Here is a 24,779-nt window from a genome sequence, read left to right as displayed (position 1 = left end):
TATGATTATGTGGCTTGGCGACCCGAGCTGGGCCTTATCAAGCAGCTCCATGGCACTCTGCATTGTTGGGCACCACACCTTAATCGTTTTGTGTCTAGGGAAAAGTTTATTCTCCTGAACAAACTTCCCATTTGAGTCCATCAACAGGACAATGTCAGCCAGTGTGTCTTCTGGACTGGAGGGGATAGAGTGGGGGGCTGGTGGGTGTTGGAGCTGGGGTGTGGCTGGTCTGTTATGGACTGGAGGGGGTAGAGTGGGGGGCTGGTGGGTGTTGGAGCTCTGATGTGGCTGGTCTGTTTCTTCTGGACTGGAGGGGTAGAGTGGGAGCTGGTGGGTGTTGGAGCTGGGGTGTGGCTGGTCTGTATCTTCTGGACTGGAGGGGGTAGAGTGTGGGCTGGTGGGTGTTGGAGCTGGGGTGTGGCTGGTCTGTGCCGGTGCCGCTGTCAGTGGGAGGCTGCTCTGTGTGCTGGGAGGGAGGTGTGCAGCAGGCAGGGCTGGGGAGGCTTGGCTGGTGTAGGTGTGCTCTTCTGCTGTGTGATGGCAGGTCATATAGTGTTGTTCTAGCTGCTCCTGCAGCCTGTCCTCTGTTCTCTTTCTCTCCTGCAGCCTGTCCTCTGTTCTCTTTCTCTCCTGCAGCCTGTCCTCTGTTCTATTTCTCTCCTGCAGCTCCTCTCTTAGTGTGGTCAGATCGATATTACTGTTCTGCCTGTGTTTTTGGAGCTCTCTCACTTCTTTTGTTAGATCAGCCAGCTCTCTCTTGAGTCCATCTCTCTCTTAGCTGAACCTCGTTCAGCTGTGTTGCAAGGCTGCTGTTCTGCTCTTGCTGTTTACACCTTGGTTAGGAGCTCCTCTAAGGTCTGGATGTCTGGTTGCTGTTTACACCTTGGTTAGGAGCTCCTCTAAGGTGTGGATGTCTGGTTGCTGTTTACACCTTGGTTAGGAGCTCCTCTAAGGTCTGGATGTCTGGTTGCTGTTTGCTCCCCCTCAGCAGGACCACCTCCCCCTCCAGTCAGGTGAACTCATCCCTCATGGCAGCTATGGTGGTGAGGAGGGCCTGAGCCTGCTCTACACTGAGGGGGTTGCTCTCCTCCTGGGGCGTGTCCTCCACTATGGTGGGAAGAGAGGTGCTGGATGTGCTTTTTGGGTGGGGATAGTAGGGGTGAGGGTGGTGCTGGTGGAGTTTGTCTTGTGGGAGGTCAACCCACTGGTGCTGTCCTTCTCTCTCTGCTCTCTCCTCAAACAGCCTAAGATTACCTTGCACCATGACAGTCCCAGTCTTGTAGAGGTTGATTGTTGTCATGGTGCTGTCAGGGTTGTCTTTCTCTTTGACTTTCAGCTCCATCCATTACAGATTCTCTCTTTCTTTATGGATGGATAGTGAAAGCAGACTGCTGAGCGCCAGTCTGCTGGTCAGTGAGAAAGATGAGATTACTCACATCACCGTTTTTGTAGAGGTCTGCGAAAAGGGTTTCTGGCCTCCCCTTTAGTAGTGTCTGTTTAAAAGCTTTCCTCAGTGTGTCATCTTTGGCCTCTGAAGGGTAGAGAATGGATTCAGCCCTGAGGGGGAGTGGGGTCATGGTGCCTGTGGGCTCTGCTACTACTGCTGCTGCTGCTCTGTTCTGCTGCCCCGTTGCCATGGCAACCAAGTTGTTTGCCTGCTGCTATTGCTAGCTAGCTCTAATTTAGCTCGAAAACCAGCAAAAAGAGTGACAAATCTTCACACAAAAAAACAGTTGATATGTTAAAAACTTCTTACATCTAGGCGTTCCGCCAGCGGAACCCCTAGCCAACAGCCAATGGGATCGCATGGCGCGAAATACAAAAACAACTAAAATACCACAATTCAATTTTCTATATTATTTTACACCATTTGAAAGATAAACCTCTCCTGAATCCAACCACGTTGTCCGATTTCAAAAAGGCTTTACAGCGAAAGCAAAACATTAGATTATGTTAGCCTCTTACATCTAGACATTCCGCTAGCGGAACACCTGCTCCAATATCCAATGATGGGCGTGGCGCGAAATACAAACTCCTCTAAAATCCGAAAACTTCCATTTTTCAAACATATGACTATTTCACAGCATTTTAAAGACAAGACTCTCCTTTATCTAACCACACTGTCCGATTTAAAAAAGGCTTTACAGCGAAAGCAAAACATTAGATTATGTCAGCAGAGTACCCAGCCAGAAATAATCAGACACCCATTTTTCAAGCTAGCATATAATGTCACAAAAAACAAAACCACAGCTAAATGCAGCACTCACCTTTGATGATCTTCATCAGATGACAACCCTAGGACATTATGTTATACAATACATGCATGTTTTGTTCAATCAAGTTCATATTTATATCAAAAACCAGCTTTTTACATTAGCATGTGACGTTCAGAACTAGCATACCCCCCGCAAACTTCCGGGGAATTCGCTAACATTTTACTAAATTACTCACGATAAACGTTCACAAAAAGCATAACAATTATTTTAAGAATTATAGATACAGACCTCCTCTATGCACTCGATATGTCCGATTTTAAAATAGCTTTTTGGTGAAAGCACATTTTGCAATATTCTAAGTACATAGCCCAGGCATCACGGGCTCGCTATTTAGACACCCGGCAAGTTTAGCACTCACCATAATCATATTTACTATTATAAAAGTTTGATTACCTTTTGTTGTCTTCGTCAGAATGCACACCCAGGACTGCTACTTCAATAACAAATGTTGGTTTGGTCCAAAATAATCCATCGTTATATCCGAATAGCGGCGTTTTGTTCGTGCGTTCCAGACACTATCCGAAATAGTAAAGAAGTGTCACGCGCATGGCGCAATTCGTGACAATAAAATTCTAAATATTCCATTACCGTACTTCGAAGCATGTCAACCGCTGTTTAAAATCAATTTTTACGACATTTTTCTCGTAGAAAAGCGATAATATTCCGACAGGGAATCTCCTTTTCGGCAAACAGAGGAAAAAATCCCAAAGGCGGGGGCGGTCGGGGTCACGCGCATAAGCCCGTGTCCCTTGATCGGCCACTTGAGAAAGGCGATAATGTGTTTCAGCCTAGGGCTGGAATGACGACATTCTGTTTTTTCCCGGGCTCTGAGCGCCTATGGACGACGTGGGAAGTGTCACGTTAGAGCAGAGATCCTTAGTAAATGATAGAGATGGAAAAGAAGTTCAAGAAATGGTCAGACAGGCCACTTCCTGTAAAGGAATCTCTCGGGTTTTGACCTGCCATTTGAGTTCTGTTATACTCACAGACACCATTCAAACAGTTTTAGAAAATTTAGGGTGTTTTCTATCCATATGTAATAAGTATATGCATATTCTAGTTACTGGGTAGGAGTGGTAACCAGATTAAATCGGGTATGTTTTTTATCCAGCCGTGTCAATACTGCCCCCTAGCCCTAACAGGTTAACACCCCAGCCATCCTACAATCTAAGCTTGATGCCCTCAATCTCACACAAATTATCAATGAACCTACCAGGTACCACCCCAAAGCCGTAAACATGGGCACCCTCATAGATATCATCCTAACCAACTTGCCCTCTAAATGCCCTCTAAATGCCTTCCTCACCATCTTAAATAAGCATGCCCCATTCAAGAAATGTAGAACCAGGAACAGATATAGGCCTTAACCAACACAAAAACATCCTGTGGCGTTCTGCATTAGCATCGAACAGCCCCCGTGATATGCAACATTTCAGGGAAGTTAGAAACCAATATACACAGGCAGTTAGAAAAGCCAAGGCTAGCTTTTTCAAGCAGAAATTTGCTTCCTGCAACACAAACTCAAAAAAGTTCTGGGACACTGTAAAGTCCATGGAGAATAAGAACACCTCCTCCCAGCTGCCCACTGCACTGAGGATAGGAAACTCTGTCACCACCGATAAATCCACTATAATTGAGAATTTCAATAAGCATTTTTCTATGGCTGGCCATGCTTTCCACCTGGCTACCCCTACCGCGGTCAACAGCACTGCACCCCCCACAGCTACTCGCCCAAGCCTTCCCCATTTCTCCTTCTCCCAAATCCAGTCAGCGGATGTTCTGAAAGAGCTGCAAAATCTGGACCCCTACAAATCAGCCGGGCTAGACAATCTGGACCCTTTCTCTCTAAAATTATCTGCCGAAATTGTTGCAACCCCTATTACTAGCCTGTTCAACCTCTCTTTCGTGTCATCTGAGATTCCCAAAGATTGGAAAGCTGCTGCGGTCATCCCCCTCTTCAAAGGGGGGTACACTCTTGACCCAAACTGCTACAGATCTATATCTATCCTACCCTGCCTTTCTAAGGTCTTCGAAAGCCAAGTCAACAAACAGATTACCGACCATTTCGAATCCCACCGCACCTTCTCCGCTATGCAATCTGGTTTCAGAGCTGGTCATGGGTGCCTCTCAGCCACGCTCAAGGTCCTAAACGATTTCGTAACCGCCATCGATAAGAAACAATACTGTGCTGCCGTATTCATTGACCTGGCCAAGGCTTTCGACTCTGTCAATCACCACATCCTCATCGGCAGACTCACTTAAACACTTATCTCCCTCACTAGCTTTAAGCATCAGCTGTCAGAGCAGCTCACAGATCACTGCACCTGTACATAGCCCATCTATAATTTAGCCCAAACAACTACCGCTTCCCCTACTGTATTTATTTATTTATTTATTATGCTCCTTTGCACCCCATTATTTCTATTTCTACTTTGCACTTTCTTCCACTACAAATCTACCATGCCAGTGTTTTACTTGCTATATTGTATTTACTTTGCCACCATGGCCTTTTTTGCCTTTACCTCCCTTATCTCACCTCATTTGCTCACATTGTATATAGACTTATTTTTCTACTGTATTATTGACTGTATGTTTGTTTTACTCCATGTGTAACTCTGTATTGTTGTATGTGTCGAACTGCTTTGCTTTATCTTGGCCAGGTCGCAGTTGTAAATGAGAACTTGTTCTCAACTTGCCTACCTGGTTAAATAAAGGTGAAATAAAATTTAAAAAAGATTTGAGTGTTTATCTCATTCTAAAAACAAAAAAAACTGTAATATATCAGGAGCTCACGTTGAGCATATCTTTAGCTCTTTCTCTCTCTGTTCCCTCTATCTTTCTCTCTCCCTCTATCTATTCACTCCATCTTTCTCTCTCTCTCTGTTCCCTCTATCTTTCTCTCTCCCTCTATCTATTCACTCCATCCATCTTTCTCTCTCTCTCTCTTTCTCTCTCTCTGTCTCTCTCTCTGTCTCTCTCTCGCAGTGCATGCTGGGAGTTTTTGGGAGTTTGAGTTTTTAGCGTTTGGTATGGAGGGCTCTGTCCTAACTCATTTTCTTGATTCTGTCCTTGGTCTTTTCTTTCTATTTGTATTTTCTATGGTGGAGGGTTAATGCACTATTTGTTTTAGCAGTATCCACAAGTTTTTTTCAAAGTTAGGGTGGAAGAAGACAGAGTTAGATTCCTGGGGTTTGGAAGGTGTGGTGTGCGCGATGGCTTTTCAGCCTAGCACGGAGGAGACACTGTCGATATGGCATGGATTCAGGTGTGTTCCTGAGAATGGAGTTAACGTGGAGGAGGTTCTACTTGCTGTCGGTGAACAGGTAGGAGCTGAATTTATACATTCCGCTTCCAGAATGAACAAAGCTGTGCTTGTGTTCATGAAAAGAGCAAATTTGGTTGGTAGGCTAATTGCTAGTGGAATATTTGTAAGGGGTGTGTTGGAGCCAATTTCTCCTCTTTCTACCTCTTCGACAAGGGTGGTAGTTGCAAATGTATCTCCGTTTATTACGGATGATCAAATCAGGAAAGGGCTGAGTCGTTTTGGTAAGTTTGCTAGCGGTTTTCGTGTACTGTCGGCAGGTTTTCAGGCAGATTCCATTAAGCATGTTGTTTCGTTCCGGAGGCAAGTGTTCATATTTCTGAATAACAATGAGCAACAGCTAAATGTGCATTTTAAAGTGAGGCATGGGGAGGGGCTCTACGCAGGGTTTGCCAGCACAGATAGTCTACGGTGTTTTGAGTGTGGGGATTTGGGGCATAAGAGCTTTGCGGGCCCACATAAAGGCCGTAGACAAGGTGAGGGCACAAACGCCAGTGGGGGAAATCGAGGTCAATGTGCAGGGGGCAATGAGATGCAGAGAGCAGAGGCTGGGCCTAGTCATGCCAGAGATGGTGGTGCAGATGAGGCTGGGCCTAGTCAGGCTAGAGATGGTGGGGAAGCTGAGGCTGGGTCTAGTCATGCTATGGAGGGTGGTGTAGATGAGGCTGGGTCTAGTCAGGTTATGCTAGTGGATGAGGAGAGTATAGTGGGGAAGCGTAAGAGACTAGGGGGGAGGATGAGGGTGTCAAGCGGAAAAGGAAAAAGGGGGAGAAGAAAGGAGGTGGGAGGGGAGAGGCTGGTGTGGTCAAAGGCACCATGGAACCTTTGCCTGGTGCTGGGGGGGCGGCCCTGACCAGAGCGGAAGGGCAGGTGGTCAGGATGGGAGATGGAGATGAGGAGGAAAGTGAGTCTGAGGAAGAGGATGATGAGGAGTTTTTCAGACTCCTTTTCAATGGGTCCGGAGCTGACAGCCAGTCAAGCAGAGGGGTCAAAGTACACGTTGAGGGAACTGACAAGGTTTCTGAATGAGACCAAGGGGGAAAAAGTTCATCTTTAGGCTTTTTTTTCTGATCTGAGAAAGTTTGTAAGATCAGTACAACATGCTATGAAAAATGAGGGGCATGGTGTCCTCTCACCCAGAAAACGGTTTAGGTTGAGGAAGTGCGTCACAACAGCGCGTGAGTGTCTACCTTCAGACACTGTTTAGATGTATAGTTTCTTTCTGGCACTGGGGCTTTTTGAGCTTCGCTATTGGTCTCTTTCTTTGCTGGCTTTTCTCCCACTTCTTATGGAGACTCTTCGGGTAGGCTCGCTCAATATGAATGGTGCCAGAGATGCGGGAAAGAGGAGTGTGTTGCTTGAATATGTTAAAAAAAAAAAAGATTTTTACAGGTGTTGTTTCTGCAGGAGTCGCATGGTGAATGAAGTCGATTGGGGTCTCTGGTGGAAATGGGCAAGTGTGTTGAGCGATGGGACAAATTTTAGTGCAGGGGTGGCAGTCCTTTTTGTACCGGGTCTGTCTGTAAAAATGTGCTCCTCAAAGGAGGTGTGTAGGGGTAGGCTGCTTGTTGTAAAAGCAGAAATTAACAATGTGGGTTTTGTCTTTATAATGCGCCTAACACAGGGAGAGAGAGGGGGGTTCTATTTGGGTGTCTTAGACAGGAACTCTCACAGGTAGCGCCTGGGGAGACGCTGGTGGTCGGCAGGGACTGGAACTGTACAATGGATTTTACGAAAGACAGAAATGGGGAAGAGCCTCATTCAGTGTCAGTGGGAGTGTTAAGGGACATCATTAATCAGTTCGACCTAGTGGATGTTTGGAGAACTAAACATCCCAACACAAGACAGTATACATGGGTGGAGGTTTTGGGGGCTAGGGTGAGTGCAGCCCGACTTGATCGTTTTTACATCGAATCGAAGCAATAGGCTGTTGGGCACTACCATTCTCCCGGGTGGGGATTTCGGATCACCACATACCCATCGCTCGGCTGTCTATTTCACCAGGGCCCCAGCAGGCATCTTATTGGAAGTTTAATGTAAAGCTCTTACAAGATGCCACTTTTTGCTCAGGTTTCCAGACCTTTTGGGAAAGTGGGGGCAGCGAAGAGAAGAGTATGAGTCTCTGAGTCAATGGTGGGATGTGGGGAAAGTCCAAATTCAACTTTTCTGTCAACGGTATACAGCTCTCTCATCCTCAGAGGCTAGGAACGTTTTGGGGGAACTGGAGCGTAGTATTAGTGATATGGAGGTAGAGATGGTGGGGCAAGGCAATGTAGGCCTCCAGGCTAATTTAGCTGAATTACGTAGGGACCTGGGAAGTTTTTTTCCAGGTTAAAGCAATGGGAGCACTTGTATGAGCTAGGTTCTCCATGCTCAAGGAGATGGATGCTCCCAACTCCTTCTTCTTTGGTTTGGAAAGACAGAGAGGTGAAGCCAAGGGTATGCATTGTCTACGGCTGTCTGATGGGCAGGTGACCTCTGTGGTGGGAGAGATGCGGGAGCGAACTGTGGAGTTTTATACTGAGTTGTATAGGGCAGAAATGTGTGATCCTATGTGTGCTCAGGTCTTGTTTGCAGAACTCCCTAAGCTCTCTCTGGCACAGAGTGATGAAATGGACATTCTTCTGTTACCGAGATGTCCCCCGTTCGTGCACCAAGGGTCGATGGACTCCCAGTGGAGTTTTATAAAGAATTCTGGGGAATAATTGGACTGGACTTCTTTTGCGTGTTGCGTGAATGCATCAGGGTAGGAGAGTTGCCGATGAGCTGCCGTTGGGCGGCTCTGACTCTCCTGCCCAAAAAAAGGGACTTGTGTGAACTTAAGAACTGGAGTCCGGTGGCATTGCTCTGTTAGGACTACAAGATATTTGCCAAGGTCCTATCTAACAGACTAAAATCCCATCTGGACTTGATTGTACATAAGGACCAAACACCGGGACGCTCAATCACGGACAACTTGTTCTTAATCAGGGACATGAGTGGACCATGAGTATCTGTTTAATGTGATGTTTGGGTTTGGGAAGTGTTTTTTGACCTGTGGGAAGCTGTTGTATGCTGGGGCGTCATGTATGGTCAAGGTAGGAGGGGGGCTCAGTAGGCCAGTCTGGGTGAGATGGGGCATTAGACAAGGATGCCCTCTATCGGGGCAGTTATATACACTAGCCATTGAGCCATTTTTGGGCCTGCTACGCAGGAGACTGCAGGGAGTGTGCTGGACAGGCATGGGTGTGGTGACCGGCATAGCAGTGTCAGCGTATGCAGATGACGTTTCTGTTATGGTCAGGGATGGGCAGGATATGCAGGCACTAAAGACCAGTCTGAAGGTGCACGAGGGAGCTTCATCAGCTAAGGTAAACTGGGGCAAGAGCAAAGCTCTGTTATGTGGGGCATGGGGGGATAGGGCCCCTCCTCTGCTTCCAGGGGGTTTGCAGTGGGGTTGTGAAGGGCTTAAAATGTTGGGAGTGTACCTGGGCTCGAACTGGGAGGGGCTGTCACAGGCAGTGGTGTCAAGACTGGCCAGGTGGAGGTGGCTCCTGTCCCAAGTGTCATATAGAGGGAGGGTGCTGATAATCAACAACCTGGTGGCATCTTCCCTGTGGCATAAACTGGCTCGCAGACCTGCAACGTAAGCTGGTGGACTTTTTCTGGTCTGGCAATCACTGGCTGAGGGTGGCAGTGTTGTACATGACCATCCACGAAGGAGGACAGGGCCTGGTGGAACTCGAGAGCAGAGTGGCTGCATTCAGACTAAAGGCGGCGCAGAGACTGCTGTACCATACTGATGTTGGCTGGAGGGAACCAGCATGCGCACTGCTGAGGAGAGCTGGCAGATTAGGGTTGGACCGGCAACTGTTCCTCATGAGGCTGGAGAGGCTGAGTACAGCAGATCTCTCAGATTTTTACTCTGCAGTGCTGAGGGCCTGGCAGCTGCTAAGGCCCACACAAGAAGGGGGTGTGGAGCCTGGGCTGTGGGTGTGGGAGGAGCCCATCTTCCACAACCCAGCCATCCCTTTGAGATCGGTTCAGTCGGCCACCCTGCAGAGGCAACTGATGGCAGCGGGTTTACTAAGGCTGGGTGACCTGAGACTGCTGGGAGAGGAGGGGTGGAAAACCCCGGAAGTCCTGGCACAACAAACAGGAATAACATCTCTTAGGCTGCTGGAGAGATTCCTGGAGGAGGTCCAGGAGTCACTGTCTGAGCCGGTAAGGGGGGTGTTTGAGCGGCCAAAGGGGGAGGGGCCACCAATGTTTCCGCCACTGCAGGTGACGGCAGAGACTGGGGACTGGCAAGGGGTCTGGAGGACTTGTTAGAGTTTAACACTCCGAGCCTGGGGGAGTTTGAGGGGGTGGGAGGTAAAGCCCTCAACAACCTCTGCATTAACCTGTTGGGGCTACAGGTTAGCAATGAACCCCGAGCCAGGATTGCTAACAAGGCTGGAAATTCAAAACATCAAAAATCTAATAATTTCAATTTCTCAAACAATCAACTATTTTACACAATTTAAATGATAAACATCTCCTTAATCTAACCACATTGTTCGATTTTCAAAGAGGCTTTACGGCAAAAGAATAAAGTTAGATTATGTTAGGACAGTACATAGCCACAAAAGTACAAACATCCATTTTCAATTCAAGGTCAGGCGTCACCAAAAGCAGAAACCAGCTTGAATTATGCATTAACTTTTGTCAATCTCCATCAGATGACACTCCTAGGACATTATGTTATACAATACATGCATTTTTTGTTCCATCAAGTTCATATTTATATCCAAAAACAGCATTTTACAGTAGCGTGAAATTCAGATTTTTTTCTTCTCTGAAATGCTTCCGGTGAACATAACAAAATTACTATTCGAAAACATTGGTAAATTATAATATTGTCATTCAAAGAATAATATATTATCATCTCGTAATTGCTACCGAATGGCCAGATCTCAAAATAACTTTACTGGGAAATCACATTTTGCAATAAACGGGGTGCTATGCTAAGAACAACAGGCTATGCTATACAGTTAGCATCATCTATAATCGATAATAACATTGTAAATATCCCCTTACCTTTGATTATCTCCATCAGAAGGCAGGCATCCCAGGTCCGGAAGGCATCCCAGGTCCGGAACAAATGTGGTTTCTTTTGACAAAGTTCATAATTTATGTCCAAATAACACCAAGTACTTAGCGTTCATTATGCTCCCACAAAACGTGGTGGGGGGACTGTAAAATCACGCCGAAAAGCTAAAAAAAACTAGTAAATAATCTATTTATGTTCGTTCAAACATGTCAAATGTTGTTTAGCATTAATCTTTTGGTCCATTTTTAACGTTAAACATCAGTAATATTTTCACACAACCTATCCTATGTCTAGATAAACAATGAAGACAAAACTCACGTTTCTCAGATTTATGCGCAGGCGCAAAAAAATGAAGTGATGACATGTCAACTTCCTTGGATTCTAATTTGCTCTCTGTTTATCATAGACGCTTCAAACAACTTTATAAAGATCGTTGACATCTAGTGGAAGCCGTAGGTGTTGCGAAATGAATCCTTTCTCACTATGGTATCTACAAAACAATGACACTAAATAGTACAGTCACAAAATTCAATTTTTTTTTGATCTATTTTTCACAGGTTTTTGCCTGCAATATGAGTTTTGTTATACTTACAGACACCATTCAAACTGTTTTAGAAAATTCAGAGTGTTTTCTATCCGAATGTGTTAATAATATGCATATCCTAGCTTCTGAGTTGGTGTAGGAGGCAGTTAAAAATGGGCACATATTTTTTTCAAAATGTCTCAATACTGCCCCCGAGCCCCAACAGGTTTTAAGATGAGGAATATTAGGAGCCTAACAGGAGTGAAGGCACATCAGTGGCAGGGGGTATGTGAGGAGGAGAGTATGGTGGGTTTTAGATAGAGGGGACTCTACAAACCCAAGCACCAAAGAGGTCAGTGGAGGGTTCTACAAGGAGCCCTGGCCACTAACAGCTGGTTGGCACGGGTTGAACCTGGAGTCAGGCAGGGGTGTCCTTTCTGTGTTATGAGATAAACTGTGATTCATGTGTTTTCTGTGTACGCCAGGTAAATGCCATTAATGTCTCTGTTGGAATGTCTGTGTGAGAGGTTGGGGGTGGTTTTTACTGTTGGGATGTTTATAATGGGGTACAGGTATTCAAATAAGGAAAAGGCCAAATGTGTTTTGTTGAATTTTCTGTTTGCTTAGGCAAAGTTGGCTATTTGGCTAACAAGGAGGAACAGAGTCAAAGGTGGGGCGATAACACACCTTTTACTATTGTTTAATGGGATGGTCTCTGCACGCCTTAGGGTCGAATTTGAGTTGTATTAAATGATAAAAAGTGTGGAGATGTTTCAGGAGATATGGTGTGTTGGTGGGACTGTCTGTATAGCTGGGGAAGATGTTTTGGATATACAGTTGTAGAAGTGGTGAGGTTGTTTTTGGTTATTGTGATGTGTGGTGTTGTTTTGTATCGTTTGGTAGAGGGAAAGGTGAGTATGGTACATGTATGCAGTACAGGACATATTTTGGTGTTTTATTTTAAGGGGGGGTGGTGGTGAGGTTTTAATAAAATGAGAATGTTTCATTAAGGAAAGAGAAAAGGTCAGTCTCTCTCTCACTCTGTCTGTTCCTTCGATCTCTCTCTCTCATGGTACCCTCCATCTCTCTCACTTTCTTTGTCCATCCCGCCACCTCTCTCTCTCTTTCTCTCTCCATCTCTCTCTCTCTCTGTTCTCTCTCCATCGCTCTCTCTGTTCTCTCTCCATCTCTCTCTCTGTTCTCTCTCCATCTCTCTCTCTATCTGTTTCCTCTTTCTCTCTCTCTGTTTCCTCTCTCTCTCTCTCTCTCTATCTGTTTCCTCTCTTTCTCTCTCTATCTGTTTCCTCTCTTTCTCTCTCTATCTGTTTCCTCTCTTTCTCTCTCTGTTTCTTCTCTTTCTCTCTCTATCTGTTTCCTCTCTTTCTCTCTCTCTGTTTCCTCTCTTTCTCTCTCTATCTGTTTCCTCTCTTTCTCTCTCTATCTGTTTCCTCTCTTTCTCTCTCTATCTGTTTCCTCTCTTTCTCTCTCTATCTGTTTCCTCTCTTTCTCTCTCTCTCTCTGTTTCTCTCTCTGTTTCTCTCTCTCTGTTTCTCTCTCTGTTTCTCTCTCTGTGTTTCTCTCTCTCTGTTTCTCTCTCTCTCTCTCTCTCTCTCTTTTTCTCTCTCTCTCTCTCTGTTTTTCTCTCTCTCTCTCTCTGTTTTTCTCTCTCTCTCTCTCTGTTTTTCTCGCTCTCTCTGTTTTTCTCGCGCTCTCTGTTTTTCTCGCGCTCTCTGTTTTTCTCGCGCTCTCTGTTTTTCTCTCGCTCTCTGTTTTTCTCTCGCTCTCTCTGTTTCTCTCTCTCTCTCTCTCTCTGTTTCTCTCTCTCTGTTCCCTCTCTATCTGTTCCCTCTCTTTCTCTCTCTCTGTTCCCTCTCGTTCTCTCACTCTGTTCCCTCTCGTTCTCTCTCTCTATCTGTTCCCTCCATCTCTCTCTCTATCTGTTCCCTCCATCTCTCTCTCTCTGTTCCCTCCATCTCTCTCTCTCTGTTCCCTCCATCTCGCTCTCTTTCTCTGTCCCCGCCATCTGTTTCCTCCATCTCTCTCGCTCTTTCTCTCTGTTCCCTCCATCTCTCTCTGTACCCTCCATCTCTCTCATTCTCTTTATCAATATCTCTCTTTCTCAATTCAATTCAATTCAAAGGGCTTTATATTAATGGGAAACATATGTTAACATTGCCAAACAAGTGAAGTAGATAATAAGCAAAAGTGAAATAAACAATAAAAATGAAAAGTAAATATTACACTCACAAAAGTTCCAAAAGAATAAAGACATTTCAAATGTCATATTATGTGCAAATTGTTAAAGTACAAAAGGGAAAATAAATAAACATAAATATGGTTCCTATTTGTTTGTTCTTCACTGGTTGCCCTTTTCTTGTGGCAACAGGTCGCACATCTTGCTGCTGTGATGGCACACTTGTATTTCACCCAATAGATATGGGAGTTGATCAAAATTGGATTTGTTTTGGAATTCTTTGTGGGTTTGTGTAATCTGAAGGAAATATGTGTCTCTAATATGGCCATAGATTTGTCAGAAGCTTAGGAAGTACAACGCAGTTTCCACCTAATTTTTTGGGCAGTGTGCACACAGCCTGTCTTCTCTTGAGAGCCAGGTCTGCCTACGGCGGCCTCTTTCAATAGCAAGGCTATGCACACTGAGTCTGTACATAGTCAAAGATTTCCATAATTTTGGGTCCGTCACTGCCACTGTGTACTCTTTGTTTAGGGCCAAATTGCATTCTAGTTTGCTCAGTTTTTTTGTAAATTCTTTCCAATGTGTCAAGTAATTATCTTTTTGTTTTCTCATGATTTGGTTGGGTATATCTCTCTCTCTCCCTCGCTCTCTCTCTGTGGTCCCTCCATCCCTCTCTCTCTGTTACTTCCGATCTCTCTTTCTTTTTGTCTCTCTCTCCATCTCTCCCTCACTCTCTCTCTCTCTGTTCTCTCCCTCTCCATCCCCTCCATCTCTCTCTCTCTCTGTTTCCTCCCATTTCTATTTCTCTCCCTCTCAATTCAATTCAGTAAACTGTATTGAAATGGCAAATTAAATGACTTACATTGTCAAAGTATACATATAACAACAATTTTGGGACCAACATCAATAATAATAGTGGTAGTAGCGGTGGTAGTAGTAGTAGCAGTAGTAGCGGTGGTAGTGGTAATAGTGGTAGTAGAAGTGGTAGTAGCAATAGTAGTGGTGGTAGTAGTAGTAGAAGTGGTAGTGGCAGTAGTAGTAGAAGTGGTAGTAGTAGTGGTGGTAGTAGCAGTAGTAGTAGTGGTGGTAGTAGTAGTAGCGGTAGTAGTAGCAGTAGTGGTAGCGGTGGTAGTAGTGGTGGTAGCGGTGGTGGTAGTAGTAATAGTGGTAGTAGCAGTGGTAGTAGTGGTGGTAGTAGCAGTAGTTGTAGTAGTGGTAGCGGTGGTGGTAGTAGTAGTGGTAGCGGTGGTGGTAGTAGTAGTGGTAGCGGTGGTAGTAGAAATAGTGGTAGCAGTAGTAGAAGTGGTAGTAGGGTGGTAGTAGTGGTAGCGGTGGTAGTGGTGGTGGTGGTAGTAGAGGTAATAGTAGTAGTAAAGGTGGTAGTAGTAGAAGTGGTAGTAGCAGTAGTTGTGGTAGTAGTAGTAGTGGTAGTAGTAGTGGTAGCGGTAGTAGTGGTGGTAGTAGTAGTGGAAGTAGTAGTAGTAGTAGTGCAGTACACCGGGTAAGACATGAGAAATACTCCAGATGTAACAGACTGACCCTAGCCCCCCGACACAAACTATTGCAGCATAAAAACTGGAGGCTGAGACAGGAGGGGTCGGGAGGGGTAGAGGTAGTGGTAGTAGAGGTAGTGGTAGTAGAGGTGGTAGTAGTAGAGGTAGTAGTAGTAGTAGTAGTAGTAGTAGTACTGGTAGTGGTGGTGGTAGTAGAGGTAGAGGTAGTGGTAGTAGCGGAGGTGGTAGTAGCGGTAGTAGTAATAGTAGTAGCAGTGGTGGTAGTAGCGGTTGTAGTGGTAGGGGAGGTAGTAGTAGTAGTGGTAGTAGCGGTTGTAGTAGTGGTAGTAGTAGTAGTAGTAGCGGTATTAATAGTAGTAGCGGTTGTGGTGGTAGTAGTAGTAGCGGTATTAATAGTAGTAGTGGTTGTAGTAGTGGTTGTAGTAGTGGTAGTAGTAGTGGTAGCGGTAGTAGTGGTAGTAGTGGTAGTAGTAGTAGTGCAGTACACCGGGTAAGACATGAGAAATACTCCAGCTGTAACAGACTGACCCTAGGCCCCCGACACATAAACTATTGCAGCATAAAAACTGGAGGCTGAGACAGGAGGGGTCGGGAGGGGTAGAGGTAGTAGTAGAGGTAGTGGTAGTAGTGGTGGTGGTGGTAGTAGAGGTAGAGGTAGTACCAGTAGTGGTAGTAGTAATTGTAGTGGTAGAGTAGCGGTAGTAGTGGTAGTAGTAGTAGTGGTGGTGGTGGTGGTGGTGGTGGTGGTAGTAGTAGTAGTAGTGGTAGTAGAGGTAATGGTTGTAGTGTTAGTGGTAATAGTAGTGGTAGTAGCAGTAGTGCTAGTAGAGGTAGTGGTAGTAGAGGTGGTGGTGGTGGTAGAGGTAATAGTAGTAGTAGTAGTAGTGGTGATGGTAGTAGAGGTAGTAGTGGTAGTAGAGGAAATAGTAGTAGTAAAAGTGGTCGTAGAAGTAATAGTGGTAGAAGTAGTAGTAGTGGTGGTAGAAGTGGTAGTAGCGGTAGTAGTGGTAGTAGAGGTAATAGTAGAAGTGGTAGTAGAGGTGGTAGTAGTAGTAGTAGTGGTGATGGTAATAGTAGTAGAAGTGGTAGTAGAGGTAGTAGTGGTAGTAGAGGAAATAGTAAAAGTGGTCGTAGAAGTAATAGTGGTAGAAGTAGTAGTGGTAGTAGAGGTAATAGTAGAAGTGGTAGTAGAGGTGGTGGTAGTAGTAGTAGTAGTAGTGGTGGTGGTAGTAGTGGTTGCGTTGGTAGTAGTGGTGGTGGTGGTGGTAGTGGTAGTTGTATTAGTAGTGGTAGTAGCAGTAGTGGTAGTAGAGGTAATAGTAAGGGTGGTGGTAGTAGTGGTAGTAGTGGTGGTGGTAGAAGTAGTGGTGGTGGTGGTAGAAGTAGTAGTGGTGGTGGTAGTAGTAGTAGAAGTGGTAGTGGTAGTAGAGGTAATAGTAGAAGTGGTAGTAGCAATAGTAGTAGTGGTAGTAGAGGTAAATAATAGTAGTAGTGGTAGTAGAGGTGGTAGTAGTAGTAGTAGTAGTAGTGGTGGTAGTAGTGGTTGCGTTGGTGGTGGTGGGTGGTGGTAGTAGTAGCAGTAGTGGTAGTAGAGGTAATAGTAAGGGTGGTGGTAGAGTAGAAGTGGTAGTAGTGGTGGTGGTGGTAGTAGTAATAGTGGTAGTAGTAGCGGTGGTGGTAGTAGTGGTAGTAGTGGTGGTGGTGGTAGTAGTAATAGTGGTAGTAGTAGCGGTGGTAGTAGTGGTAGTAGTAGTGCAGTACACCGGGTAAGACATGAGAAATACTCCAGATATAACAGACTGACCCTAGTCCCCCGACACACAAACTATTGCAGCATAAAAACTGGAGGCTGAGACAGGAGGGGTCGGGAGGGGTAGTGGTGGTAGTAGTAGTAAAGGTAGTGGTAGTAGTAGAGGTAGCAGTTGCAGTAGTAGTGGTAGCACTGGCGGTAGTAGTAGTGGTATTAATAGTAGTAGTAGTTGAAGTACTGGAGGTAGTAGTAGTGGAAATGGAATTGCTATTAACAGCAACTACAACAATATTAATGAGAATAACAATACATTAAAGCAATAGTAGTAGACCAGTCTCAACATGACTGAAAAGACACATGGCATGGTATGAAATCCAAAACAAAATGGGAAATGTTTTAGGCATTACATTGCACTTTTCACTGGCTGTCCTTCAGGTTGTGGCAGGAGGACACATATTTGGCTGCAGATTTTGGCTTTTCACCTAATAAATACTAGATTTTTTTCTTCATCTTTTATAGTTTCAATTACTTTTTACTGAATGATCATTTTGGTAAAGAAAGATTCTCTTACACTACCGTTAAAAAGTTTGGGGTCACTGAGAATGTCCTTTTTCTCAACGTCAACAGTGAAGAGGCGACTACGGGATGCTGGCCTTTTGGGCAGAGTTGCAAAGAAGCCATATCTCAGACTGGCCAATAAAAAGAAAAGATTAAGATGAGCAAAAGAACACAGACACTGGACAGAGGAACTCTGCCTAGAAGGCCAGCATCCTGGAGTCGCCTCTTCACTATTGACGTTGAGACTGGTGTTTTGGGGGTACTATTAGAGCCAGTTTGCGCTGTTCTGTGAAGGGAGTAGTACACAGCGTTGTACCAGATCTTCAGTTTCTTGGCAATTTCTCGCATGGAATAGCCTTCATTTCTCAGAACAAGAATAGACTGACGAGTTTCAGATGAAAGGTCTTTGTTTTTGGCCATATTGAGTCTGTAATTGAACCCACAATTGCTGAGGCTCCAGATACTTGTGACGACCCTCCCACTCTTTCTGCTGTATTCTTTCTCTTTGCTCTTGTTTTCCTTATTAGGATGTCGGTGGGCAGAGCCGGGAGGGTTGTCAGCGAAATGGGACACACCTGGGCCCGGGTGTGTTCCGGAATAATACACCTCTTCCCCATTCATTGGGGAGACTCTCTCTATGCAGACACACTGTTTGACTTTGGTTGTGGCATTTTTTGTGGACGGTTTTGTTTGATTGCTTTGGCATCTTTCAACACTCCTCATTATCACCTCTATACACGCAACCACTCACTTACCCTACTGATTACTGACTACACACACCATTGTTAATTGTATATAGGTTACCTCAGTTAATAAATATATTTTTGTTATTTCTTATCTCCACGTTGTCTCCCTTTTTGTTACGGGCTTTGAGACGGTTCGTGGCATACTCAACTAGTCTAAAGAAGGACAGTTTTATTGCTTCTTTAAATCAGGACAACAGTTTTCAGCTGTGCTATCATAATTGCAAAAGTGTTTTCTAATGATCAATTAACCTTTTAAAATGATAAACTTGGATTAGCTAACACAACGTGCCATTGGAACACAGGAGTGATGGTTGCTGTTAATGGGCCTCTGTACGCCTATGTAGATATTCCATAAAACATCTGCCGTTTCCAGCTACAATGGTCATTTACAACATTAACAATGTCTATACTGTATTTCTGATCAATTTGATGTTATTTTAATTGACCAAAAAATTTGCTTTTATTTAAAAAACAAGGACATTTCTAAGTGACCCCAAACTTTTGAACGGTAGTTTAGATCTGAGTATATGTCACAAAGTAATTGGAAATGCCGCTCTGTCTCTACCTCTCTGGGCAGCCATGTTTGCCTGTGATGACCGGTCTCTATAGCCAGGCTGTTCTCACTGAGTCTGTACCTAGTCAGTGTTTTCCTCAGTTTTCTATCAGTCACAGTGGTCAGATAGTCTGCCACCATCTACTGTCTGTTTAGAGCCAAGTAGCATTTACTTAGATTGTTTTGTGGTGTGGGTGATGAGTGATATATTTTTCTCTTTGCTTTGTGATGATTTGGTTGGGCCAGATTTTCTGAGTGCTGTACTGAGGCTCTATGGGGTTGGTTTGGGTTAGTGAACTGAGCCTCAGAACCAGCTGGCTGAGGGGACTCTTCTCTGGTTTCATCTCTTGACATTGTAGAGCTGTGTGATGGAATGTTTCGGGGTCGCTTGTTTTTAGATGGTTGTAAAATTTGGTGGCTCTTTTTTCTATTTGAATAAGGAGGGGGTATTGTCCCAATTCTGCTCTGCATGCGTTATTTTGAGTTTTTCTTTGCACTTACAATACACTCTTGTAAAACTCAGCATGCAGACTTTCGACTGGATGTTTGTCCCATTTGATAAATTCATTATTAGAGAGTGGATACTATGGGATACCTCATACTTCGCTGCTATATAGAGCAATTGGTTCTATAACTGATAGGAAAATGTTGTGCCAGATTCTAATAGGAATTTCAATTTTAATATTCCCTTTAATGGCATAGAATGCTCTTCTTGCTTTGTCTCTCAGCTTGTTCACAGCCATGTGAAAGATACCTGTGTTGCTGATATTTAGTCCTAGATATGTGTAGTTTTTGGTGTGTTCTAATAGAACTGTGTCCAAATAGAATTTATATTTGTGATCCTGATTTCCGGACCTCTTTTCATTTTTTAGGTAAATGTCAGAGCCCAGGTCTGACAGAACCTGTGCAGATGATCTAGGTGCTGCTGTAACGCCTCCTTTGTGGGAAACGGCAGCACCAGGTCATCTGTGTACAGCAGACACTTGATTTCAGTGTTGTGTAGGGTGAGACCAGGTGCTGCAGATTCTTCTAATGTTTTTACCAATTTATTAATGTAGATGTTAAATAGTGTTGGACTTATTGAGCAGCCCTGTTTCATTCCCCGTCCCATGAGAGAAGAAGTCTGTTTGCTTGTTGCCAATTTTAACTGCACATTTGTTTTTAGTGTACATTGAATTAATAGCATCATATGTTTTCCCTCTAATACCACTTTCTATTTGTTTATAAAAAAATACTTTGTGCCTAATTGAATCAAATGCCTTTGCCTTTGCTTTTGTTTACTTGTTTGTCAATTAGAGCGTGGAGGATATAAATGTGGTCTGGTGTGCAGTAATTTGGTAAAAATCCTATCTGGCTTCTGCTAAGGATGTTGTGTTCATCAAGGAAATGAAGTATTCTGCTATTTATGATACTGCACAGAATCTTCCCCAAGTGAGGACAATGCAAATTACTCTGTAATTATTTATGTCAAATGAGTCTCCATTTTTATAGATTGGTGTGATCAATCCTTGGTTACATATATTATTATTGGGAGAAATACCTGCAGTGAGGACAATGTCGAGGAGTTTGAGTGTAGCCAATTTGAATTTGGGGTCTGTATATTTGATAATTAAATTAAAATACCATCTCTCTCTCTCTCCTCTCCATCCTTTCCTTCTCTCTCTCTCACTCTCTCTCTCTTTCTCTCTGTTCCCCCATCTCTCTCTCTCTGTTCTCTCTTTCCCCCTCAGTTCTCTCCATATCTATCTCTGTTCCCTCAATCTCTCTTTCTCTCTCTCTCATGTTCTCTCATCTCCAGCTCTCTCTGTTCTCTCCAGCTCTCTCTCTCGACATCCCCCCTCTCTCTGTTCTCTCCATCACTCCATTCATCCCTTCAGCCAGTCCAGAGGATCCATCTCTCTGAGAGAGCTCATAATCAAGTCAATTAAGAGGGCCCAATGGCCATAGCAAATTGATCTGAGTTATAAGATTATCATTAGAGAGAGAGAGAGTCTGACTGGAGAGGATTGGAGGGGCAATATGAGTTAATTCATATCACAAGCAGGACAAAGGATTTGCAGACTGATGGAGAGAGATACAGTGGGGCAAAAAAGTATTTAGTCAGCCACCAATTGTGCAAGTTCTCCCACTTAAAAAGATGAGAGGCCTGTAATTTTCATCATAGGTACACTTTAACTATGACAGACAAAATGAGGAAAGAAAATCCAGAAAATCACATTGTAGGATCTTTTATGAATTTATTTGCAAATTATGGTTGAAAATAAGTATTTGGTCAATAACAAAAGTTGATCTCAATACTTTGTTATATACCCTTTGTTGGCAATGACACAGGTCAAACGTTTTCTGTAAGTCTTCACAAGGTTTTCATACACTGTTGCTGGTATTTTGGCCCATTCCTCCATGTAGATCTCCTCTAGAGCAGTGATGTTTTGGGGCTGTCGCTGGGCAACACGGACTTTCAACTCCCTCCAAAGATTTTCTATGGGGTTGAGATCTGGAGACTGGCTAGGCCACTCCAGGACCTTGAAATGCTTCTTACGAAGCCACTCCTTCGTTGCCCAGGCGGTGTGTTTGGGATCATTGTCATGCTGAAAGACCCAGCCACGTTTCATCTTCAATGCCCTTGCTGATGGAAGGAGGTTTTCACTCAAAATCTCACGATACATGGCCCCATTCATTCTTTCCTTTACACGTATCAGTCGTCCTGGTCCCTTTGCAGAAAAACAGCCCCAAAGCATGATGTTTCCACCCCCATGCTTCACAGTAGGTATGGTGTTCTTTGGATGCAACTCAGCATTCTTTGTCCTCCAAACACAACGAGTTGAGTTTTTACCAAAAAGTTATATTTTGGTTTCATCTGACCATATGACATTCTCCCAATCCTCTTCTGGATCATCCAAATGCGCTCTAGCAAACTTCAGACGGGCCTGGACATGTACTGGCTTAAGCAGGGGGACACGTCTGGCACTGCAGGATTTGAGTCCCTGGCGGCGTAGTGTGTTACTGATGGTAGGCTTTGATACTTTGGTCCCAGCTCTCTGCAGGTCATTCACTAGGTCCCCCCATGTGGTTCTGGGATTTTTGCTCACTGTTCTTGTGATCATTTTGACCCCACGGGGTGAGATCTTGCGTGGAGCACAAGAACGAGGGAGATTATCAGTGGTCTTGTATGTCTTCCATTTCCTAATAATTGCTCCCACAGTTGATTTCTTCAAACCAAGCTGCTTACCTATTGCAGATTCAGTCTTCCCAGCCTGGTGCAGGTCTACAATTTTGTTTCTGGTGTCCTTTGACAGCTCTTTGGTCTTGGCCATAGTGGAGTTTGGAGTGTGACTGTTTGAGGTTGTGGACAGGTGTCTTTTATACTGATAACAAGTTCAAACAGGTGCCATTAATACAGGTAACGAGTGGAGGACAGAGGAGCCTCTTAAAGAAGAAGTTACAGGTCTGTGAGAGCCAGAAATCTTGCTTGTTTGTAGGTGACCAAATACTTATTTTCCACCATAATTTGCAAATAAATTCATTAATAATCCTACAATGTGATTTTCTGGATTTTTTTTCTAATTTTGTTTGTCATAGTTGACGTGTACCTATGATGAAAATTACAGGTCTCTCATCTTTTTAAGTGGGAGAACTTGCACAATTGGTGGCTGACTAAATACTTTTTTGCCCCACTGTATGTCCCTTTCTCCTAAAAAACTATAGTTATTATGAGATATTCCTGTGACACTTAATATTCAGACAAGTCTCAGCATATCCAGAAATAGAAGATCTACCTCGTAGAACCTCCAAGTGTCACTGACACAGACACCGATAGCGCTGCCAGTCAGCCAGGGGGTTAGATTAGACAGCCGCAAGAGTCGCTGCCTTCAATTCCGAGAGACCACTAATTGTTTCTGAAGAAATGTAATTTTGTCTTCCTGGGTTCCTTGCTCAAGGTGTTAGCACCTCAGCACCTCTCGCTTGTACCTGAGGTTTCACAGGGCCTCCGGTGCCCCCCAGCACACCGTTTGATGTTTCCGTGGTCTGTCAGCTCCTCGCGTGACTCCATGGAAATTGAAATCTGTATCTATTTACATGCCAGGTTAATAAAAAAAGATGAAAGTCAAAACAACCCCACCTGCCACTCAAACCTGGTTTTATGCTGTGGTAGATTCCCTATCACTGTTACAATGGGGTTTAAAAATACAAAGGGGGGATGATTGTGCTGTAAATTGAATTGGTTAATCCCTCTATATTTCTATAGAGCTGTCATTCCAGATTTTCTATGCTTGAAAAAGTATGTTTTTGAAGTAATTTTATTACATCTCAATCTAAATTCAGCTAACTCTTGGAGAATGACCTAGATGCAAAGCAGAGGTCCTTTGTGAGTGTGCAGTGTATGTGTGTGCGTGCGTACGTGCTTGTGTGCACATTGTGCAGACTTATTCTTCTGCAATTTTTGCGGGCTCTAAACAAGCACAGGCTTCAGCCCAGGTCCGGCACAGTCACCCAGTGTAGTTGGAGCAAATCAACATCAACAAGCCCGTCTCCCACAGTGTCTGGTGTAGAGGTATCTCTAAGCAGCCCTGTCATGTTAGGAGACATCAGCTGACGAACGCAGGACAACTCTAAACATGTCAATTGAAACTCCCATCAGAAAAAGGAAGAGAAAATGTCTGTCAATCGTCTTGACGTTCTGCTCCGCTACGATTAACATCACTTAGCAGTCATGCATGAAGACCTTTCTGACTGCTGAGAGGATGGTTGTGCGTTGAACACTAAACTGACTGCGGTAACTAAGCGATACATCAGACATCCCATAATACAATTCTAACTGATGGTGTCTTCGGCGTGCCGTTACAGGCATGTCCAATACTTGAACTGATGATGTCATTGACTGAATTCATCAAGGCCGATAAGACACGTCATGTTTCAAAACTATAGAATAGCAGTTGTAGTCTGTCCTTCCCATTATTAGACAGGGCTAGAGGCATCGCTGGCTCTGGGAGAACTGCAGATTCACTAGACAATATTGCCACTTGCTGGTGAATTGCTGCTAATACACTACAACGCATGTAAAAATACATATAGGCCTACAGTGGGCCTATAGGTCTACAGTACAATGCTGATAGTGTAGCCCAGGGGCATTCAACTCTTACCCTACGAGGTCCGGAGCCTCCTGGTTTTCTGTTCTACATGATAGTTAATTGCACCCACCTGATTAGAGGGGAACAATAAAAATATGCAGTGGAATGGTCTTCGAGGCCCAGTGTTGAGTTTGAGGGGTGTAGCCTATATCCTGCATAGTCTAGTTTCTTAGAATTGTTGCATTTCTGGATTCACCTTCTAAGACAATGTGATTATATCACAGGCCCAAAACACCTTCGGTCTCTTGGAGTTTAAGGAATCATGAACATCAATCTCAAAAGTTCTGGTATTCCGTTTGGGCCTATACTACCACCAAAACTCCTACTGCGCATTAGTTTTAACTGCACTCTATTCACTACATTCTTCTAAAGACATCAAAACAGGATCCTCCTGAATTCTTTTGTTTCATATTTAAAACGTTGTACATGTCCTTTCTTTTTTCATCCACTGCAATCCCTCACTTCTGACTTCTGACAGAGACAGACAGACAGTGTGTGTATACAGTTGGAAGTTATATAGTATGTGTGTGTGTATAGTCGGAAGTTTACATACACTTAGGTTGGAGTCATTAAAACTCAATTTTCGACCAGTCCACAGATGTCTTGTTAACAAACTATAGTTTTGGCAAGTCGGTTAGGACATCTACTTTGTGCATGACACAAGTCATTTTTCCAACAATTGTTTACAGACAGATTATTTCACTTTATAATTCACTGTATCACAATTCCAGTGGGTAGGAAGTTTACATACACTATGTTGGCTGTGCCTTTAAACAGCTAGGAGAATTCCAGAAAATGATGTCATGGCTTTAGAAACTTCTGATAGGCTAATTGACATCATTTGAGTCAATTGGAGGTGTACCTGTGGATGTATTTCAAGGCCTACCTTCAAACTCAGTGCCTCTTTGCTTGACATCATGGGAAAATCAAAGGATCTCAGCAAAGACCTCAGAAAAAAATGGTAGACTTCAACAAGCCTGGTTCATCCTTGAGAGCAATTTCCAAACACCTGAAGGTACCACATTCATCTGTACAAACAATTGTACGCAAGTGTAAACACCATGGGACCACGCAGCAGTCATACTGCTCAGGAAGGAGACGCATTCTGTCTCCTAGAGTTGAAGCTCGCATCTGCTACAAGAC

General features: G+C 44.1%; 1 protein-coding gene across 1 annotated transcript in view; it reads left to right on the top strand.

Annotated features, from left to right (window-relative positions):
* The first annotated feature begins 5,488 nt into the window (after positions 1-5,488).
* LOC106577229 (catechol O-methyltransferase domain-containing protein 1-like) overlaps positions 5,489-24,779 on the top strand; it is a 31,695-nt gene continuing 12,404 nt past the window's right edge. The window contains exon 1 of the mRNA XM_082965461.1: positions 5,489-5,591. Coding sequence (XP_082821587.1) covers positions 5,489-5,591 — 103 coding nt within the window. The remainder of the gene's footprint in view (positions 5,592-24,779) is intronic.

This window comes from Salmo salar, chromosome 18, assembly GCF_965601325.2.
Source record: "Salmo salar chromosome 18, fSalSal1, whole genome shotgun sequence".
Lineage (NCBI taxonomy): Eukaryota > Metazoa > Chordata > Actinopteri > Salmoniformes > Salmonidae > Salmo > Salmo salar.
This window is presented reverse-complemented; position numbering and strand designations above follow the sequence as displayed.